Below are 6,331 nucleotides of genomic sequence, written 5' to 3'. Positions count from 1 at the left end.
ATAACTACAGGTTCCAAACAGTGCCCTCTTATTTATCCGTATTATCTAAGACTGTTGTTCCCCATCCGTGGCAGAATTTACTCATTCCCTTTCCTCAAAGTCTGAGAGACTAGATGGTTAAGACTTTGGTGTGGGAAAAAAACCTCTGGCACAAAAACAACAGCAGGGGCTCGCAAATCAGGGTTCAGGGAAGCCCAGAGACATCCATTAATGGCAGGCCCAGGTGAGCGCGCGGCAAGAGAGCGTACCCACCAGCCCAAGCGCCTGAGCCGCCGTTACGTAACCGGCCGCGAGAGGCTCCGGAGAGCCGGAAGCCCCGCCCTGCCCCAGGCCCCGCCCCTGCCCTAACCCACTGGTTAGGTGTCGTGCGCAACCCTCCGGAAGATTCCGCCCTTTTCACCATCTAAGGATATGATTTTTTTTAAGAGTTGCTGACGCCATTGCGTAGGACTGGGCCCTAAAACCGTGATCTAGGAGCGCCTCTCTCAGTCGTTACTTCCGCTCTTCAAGATAGCTGCAGGGGTCTCCCCCATTTTTCTCAGTAGGCGGCGGCGGCGGTTTGAGATGTTCGGCCTCAAGAGAAACGCAGTGATCGGACTCAACCTCTACTGTGGGGGGGCCGGATTGGGACCGGATAGCGGCAGCGGCGCCTCCGCTCCGGGAAGGCGGCTTTTGGCTGCAGGAAAGGAGGCCACGGCCGGGCGAGAGGTAGGGGGAGGGGAAGCCGGCGAGGTGATTGGCGGAAGCGCCGGCCCGAGCCCCCCGGCCACTCTCGCGCCCGACGCCCGGAGGGTCGCGCGGCCCTCGCCCATTGGCGCCGAGGGCCCCGACGTCACCGCGACCCGCGCCAGGCTGCTGTTCTTCGCGCCCCCCCGCCGCGCCTCGCCGCCCGAAGAGATGGAATCCTCGGTCTCCGACGCCATCATGTCGCCCGAAGAGGAGCTGGACGGGTGCGAGCCGGAGCCTCTAGGGAAGCGGCCGTCCGTCCTGCCTTTGCTGGAATTGGTCGGCGAGGCCAGTAACAGCCCGGGCAAGGACGGCTCACTCCCCTCGACGCCGCCCCCAGCAGAGGAGGAGGAGGACGAGTTGTACCGGCAGTCCCTGGAGATTATCTCTCGATACCTCCGGGAGCAGGCAACCGGCACCAAGGACGCGAAGCCACTGGGCGGGTCTGGGGCCGCCAGCCGGAAAGCGTTAGAGACCCTGCGACGGGTCGGGGACGGTGTACAACGGAACCACGAGACGGCCTTCCAAGGTAAGGGGGTTATTCGCGAAGGCCGCGCTGCCTTTTTTCAGCTTTCTGGACTCACCCACCTTTGCTGGGTGGAAACCGAAACGAGTCAGTGTTGAAACGACTCTCATCCTATTTCTGAAACCAGAATATTCTGGCCGTGAGTCATTGTTTCCACCCACTTGATTCTTTTGGAAATGGCAGCTCTGCTCAAAGCCCGGAAAGGGTGGGATGTCAATTTTCAAGTGGGATCAGCCTGAGTTCTATAGAGCCCGAATAGCGATTTCCCCCGCCGTGGGTGGGCAGGCGAATCGTGCCCTGGTTTAGACAAAGAGGGCGTGAAAACCTGCATGCTTTTCTTCCTCTCAGGCATGCTTCGGAAACTGGACATCAAAAACGAAGACGATGTCAAATCTTTGTCTCGAGTGATGGTCCATGTTTTCAGTGACGGAGTAACAAACTGGGGCAGGATTGTGACTCTCATTTCTTTTGGTGCCTTTGTGGCCAAACACTTGAAGAGTATAAACCAAGAAAGCTGCATCGAACCATTAGCAGAAAGCATCACAGATGTTCTCGTAAGGACAAAACGAGACTGGCTAGTCAAACAAAGAGGCTGGGTAAGTTTGCTTTAAGGTTGAGGAGGGGACTTGGAGTGGAAATGAAATGGAGGATTTTATAGAGAAAGAGGGGATAGCTAAAGGTTTTTAAGATGCACAACTTGGTTTTCAAGGCTCTAACTTTGGACCTCTGGTTGCTTGATGTTGATTTAAGTAGTTGGTCCTTAGAGATGGTATGACTGTCTTGAATTGTTGTATCAAAAATCCTGGGTTTGGGGCTTCCCTGGTGGCGCAGTGGTTGAGAGTCCGCCTGCCGATGCAGGGGCCGCGGGTTCGTGCCCCGGTCCGGGAAGATCCACATGCCACGGAGCGGCTGGGCCCGTGAGCCATGGCCGCTGAGCCTGCGCGTCCGGAGCCTGTGCTGCACAACGGGAGAGGCCACAACAGTGAGAGGCCCGTGTGCTGCAAAAAAAAAAAAAAAAAATCTTGGTTTTCTGTAAGCTGTTTTACTGGTTAAGAAATAAGAATCACCTGGGCGTGATAGCAAATACATTTTTGAGCGTGCCCCACCTCCCTTTTAATTGCATAATGTGTCTCCTTTGCAGTCTGGGGATAAATAATAATTGGTTCGTCATTGCGTTTGGGGGGGGGAACCTTAGATATTTTAATTCATCTTTTCTTTGTAAATAGTGTTTTTAAGCCAGTGGAAGCCCATACTTGAAACTGTGCTTTTTGTTTGTTTTCTAGGATGGGTTTGTGGACTTCTTCCATGTAGAGGACCTAGAAGGCGGCATCAGAAATGTACTGCTGGCTTTTGCAGGTGTTGCCGGAGTAGGAGCTGGTTTGGCGTATCTAATAAGATAGCCTTTTAAGTGCAATAATTGACTCTTAACCAACTCCAGCCACCAAAACCACATATGCCTGCTGTGAAATCAGATGTATTTATGAAGTTGGACTTCAAGCTGTGCAGGCCATAACCTCCAGGAGTTCTACTCCAGCAACGGAGAAAAGCAAGCGGCAGGAGGCTTATGGCTAACAGGAATAAATACATGGGAAAAGTAGTCCCTCTTGAAGAGTCACTGTCTGAAAGAAGCAGAATTCTGTTTCAGCAACAGGCAAACTTTGGGAGGCCACGGAGGAGGACTTTTAGATTTAGTGAAGACGGTAGGGTGGAGAGACTTTAATTACCTTGCCTAGAACAGGAAAGTGGCCAGTAGCCAGGCTAGTCATAGAGTTCATTAAATATGCTCACTGAATCCATTAACTTCTATAGTGTTAAAATAGAAGCACTAACAATGCCAGCATCATGTGTAAAATGGATTTTAAGCTACAAGCAATAGAACCTATGACTAGAAGCCTCAACACTGTACAACAGAGTGTGAAGGGAAGCTTTATCCTCTATAATTAGCTTTCCTAGATGTGCTTCTTGAATAGAAAGTCCAATGCTCAGGATGTTTATACCTGTTCTACTTTGGCTTGGTTTGAGTGATTCCTAGTTTATTAGCCTAGTGTCATGGCCAAGAATACTTGACTTAAGGCTCAATTACAAATCTGGAATATCCTGTTTTTAAGACAAAAACTTGTAATCGTCTGTAAAAATTGTATATATTTTTACAGAACATCTGTTTGAAATGTAAAGGGAGAAAACTCTGAAATTACATTAGTTTTTTCATACCCTTTTGAAATTTACAACTTCTGTAGTTAGGAACCTGTTTCTTATAGCTTTTTCTATTCTAAATTTTGTGCTAGTCAGTTCTAGATTGTATACAGAACCAACTGATGTAATTGTATGCAACCTGGTTGTAGTACAACAATTCTGATTCATAACTATGCAGGCTTTAATTTTCCTATCTGATTTTGGTAAGTATTTCTTAAATACCTGTTTGGTGGTTTTTTGTTTTTTTTTTTTAACCTGGGGCTGAGAAATTGAGGAATGGAAATTAATCCTTTCACTTTGTTACATGTGGGTTTTCAATAATTGAGTCAAGGTTTTAAGGATTTATTGGGGGGGGCGGGGCACACAGGCTGATGACTTAGAAATAATGGGCTCTGATTGGGCAACTACTCATTTGAGTTCCTTCCATTTGTCTTAATTTAACCGGTGAAATTTTAACTGAGTTCATGAGCTCATCTTCAAAGCTTTTGCTGAAAGATTTTCAGCTGTTCCAAATGGGACTTATTAGGAGTATGTATAAAAAGAGCACATTCGGTGGATGAGAGACATTTGATCCCTTGTTAATAAACTGTACAATGATGGCTTGGAAAAGCAGGCTATAGTCTAACCATGGTGCTATTACTAGGCTTGCTTGTTAAACACAGGTCTAAGCCTAGTGAGTTAATAAAACGAATACTTATTTCATTTCTATTAATGATTCTCAAACTTTGTTTCAGATTTTTGCATTGGCATCTCTATGGACTTCAGACTTGATGTTTTATCAAACTTACTGTTTATTTCCTATCCTTCCTTGAAATATTTGCTGCTTGTTCGGCTCCCTCTACAGATATTTATAGTTCCTACAAATTTACCTTGCCATCCCTGAACTCTTACTAGCCCTTTTAGTTTTTGGCACTAGGAACCTAAGTGACCGCCCAAGGAGTCCACAGACCTTCATCCTTCTTGAATTTTATCCTTAGGAGGTGGCAGTACAATGGGTGCTGACAGTAACAGTGACGAGGTGAGAAGAGTCCCTTTTCCTTGGACTAGTATCTTATTGGTTGTTGCTTAATCCTGTCTTTGGGGAGAAATTTTCAAAATCCCCTTAGGGATTTTCAGAGGAGGGGATGATATCTTAGGTGACTTTCTCTAGGTTCTTTTGCATTTGAATATGCTCACTTAAAATTATAGAAATTGATGGGCTCTGTTAAACCTCAGAGTTATATAAAAGCTACTAGTAAACTGGAGAAAACTTTTATAGTGGAACCAGGGTCATTTTGAAACCTTTAGCTTCTGAATGTGACCTTTAGTATGTGGACTCCAGACAAAAATAGGCATGAATAAAATGACTAAGAATGTAATTAGGGAACAATTGCCCTGCCCGCCCATCTCCAAGCCTTAAGGTCATCTAGCTAGAGCTATTTTTATCTGTGTATTTATCATTCTTGATCATAAACCACTTATTTATATCATGTCTATCTCTAAGGACCTAAAAGCACTTTATATAGTTAATTAATCTTAAGATCTAGTTAAGGTGACTAAAAAGGCCTGTCTCCCCATAACCAGTTATGGAATAAGCACAGAGCTGTAGCTTGATGGAGTTTAGGGGCCCCACTTCCCAATTTACTAGGTGTGACTGCTGAAATGTAGATGAGAATCTTCAGTTGCTATTTTGGGTCAGAGGCTGTGAGGGCTTAGGGAGCCCAAGTGCTTCGGGGCAGGGTGGGTGATTCTGTAGGGAGAAGAGGCACATGTTTTAAGTGCTGACTAGCTGCATAGTTCAGGCAAATCTTCCAAAATAGAAAGAGAGGGGCTGCCTGGAAAGATGGCTCTCTCAGCAACTTCTGTCTGTCTGATGCTTCTCTCAGGGAAAACCCTGCAGTCCTCTAGTGTCGTCTATGTACATTCTGTTGGGGGTGAACATCTTGGTTCTGGTTAAAACAGCTAATGCTGTTGACATCTGTGCCAGGAAGGGTTAGGACCAACTACAAACTAATGTGGGCTGTAAAATGTAGTGTGTTTCCCTAACTTCCTGTTTTTCCTGAGACGAAAATAATAAATCTTTTATTCAAATGCAAGGTGTGGTACGGGTGTTTTCTAATCAATGCCTGTTTTCCTTCCCCCTCTTAGGCAAGCATCTGAGGGAAGTTAGCTGAACAAACAGGTATAGGTGAATTAACCAGCAAAAGCCCCATAAAACTGATTTGCCTTAGAGCAAAGGTCAGTTCCATTCAGAATAACCCCTTCTTTCATTCAAATTAGAGCTGTTGGGCTTTTTTTAAAATATTTTTTTGGCCACGCCACACAGCATGTGGGATCTTAGTTCCCTGACCAGGAATCAAACCTGCACCCCCTGCATTGGAAGCGCAGTCTTCACCACTGGACCAGCAGGGAAGTCCCGGGCTTTTAATTACATGTATTACTGTTGTACTTTGTAGTAGTTCAAAAGTACAGCAGTATATTTTAATACAAAAATCATAATCCCCATCCCCATTTCTTTTAGTCACCAAATGTTGGTATAACTTGGGGGTAAGAGGGTTCACTACAACAGTTATTGTATCTCCCTATCTCACTCAACCTTTTGAGGTGAGTAAAGGAGCTAGAAGAATTAACACCCAAAGTTAAGTTTCCATAAGGTTGTTGGTACTAATCTTTAAGTGCCTTTCCCCTTTCCTCCCAAAAAGGAGGTGAGAATAAGCAAGTCAATTTCAGAAGCCCTATCCTGTCTTTATTTTCAGCTACCTTGAAAGGGAGGGGAATCACCATGGAAATGTGCAAATATGAGGTTTGCATATTGGTTTTAAGCCCTGAGCACCAAATGCTAATCATGCAAACAGGATTCTGCGCTTTTCCCCCTTCAGGTTTTGTGCATTTCTGTTTGGCAGCCCC

General features: G+C 45.9%; 1 protein-coding gene across 2 annotated transcripts; it reads left to right on the top strand.

Annotated features, from left to right (window-relative positions):
- The first annotated feature begins 470 nt into the window (after positions 1–470).
- MCL1 (MCL1 apoptosis regulator, BCL2 family member) lies at positions 471–5,520 on the top strand. 2 transcript variants are annotated; one of them, XM_060029400.1, is made up of 3 exons: positions 477–1,255; positions 1,601–1,848; positions 2,536–5,520. In XM_060029400.1, the coding sequence occupies exons 1-3, from the start codon at positions 565–567 to the stop codon at positions 2,650–2,652; spliced, it is 1,056 nt and encodes a 351-aa protein (XP_059885383.1). In that variant the 5' UTR covers positions 477–564; the 3' UTR covers positions 2,653–5,520. The 2 variants fall into 2 exon arrangements, with proteins under 2 accessions (XP_059885391.1, XP_059885383.1); XM_060029408.1 differs by lacking the exon at positions 1,601–1,848 and having other exon boundaries at positions 471–1,255.
- Positions 5,521–6,331: the final 811 nt, after the last annotated feature.

The sequence above is a fragment of the Delphinus delphis genome, chromosome 1 (genome assembly GCF_949987515.2).
Source record: "Delphinus delphis chromosome 1, mDelDel1.2, whole genome shotgun sequence".
In the NCBI taxonomy this organism is placed as follows: Eukaryota; Metazoa; Chordata; class Mammalia; order Artiodactyla; family Delphinidae; genus Delphinus; species Delphinus delphis.
The sequence above is the reverse complement of the archived record's forward strand: the minus strand, read 5'-3'. Positions and strand labels throughout refer to the sequence as shown.

Excerpts from the sequence above, each read along its gene's own strand:
- MCL1 (XM_060029400.1), top strand. The coding sequence starts at position 565 with ATGTTCGGCCTCAAGAGAAACGCAGTGATCGGACTCAACCTCTACTGT. Across the intron at positions 1,256-1,600 it reads CCACGAGACGGCCTTCCAAG|GCATGCTTCGGAAACTGGAC; the intron begins GTAAGGGGGTTA and ends TCTTCCTCTCAG. Across the intron at positions 1,849-2,535 it reads TAGTCAAACAAAGAGGCTGG|GATGGGTTTGTGGACTTCTT; the intron begins GTAAGTTTGCTT and ends TTTGTTTTCTAG.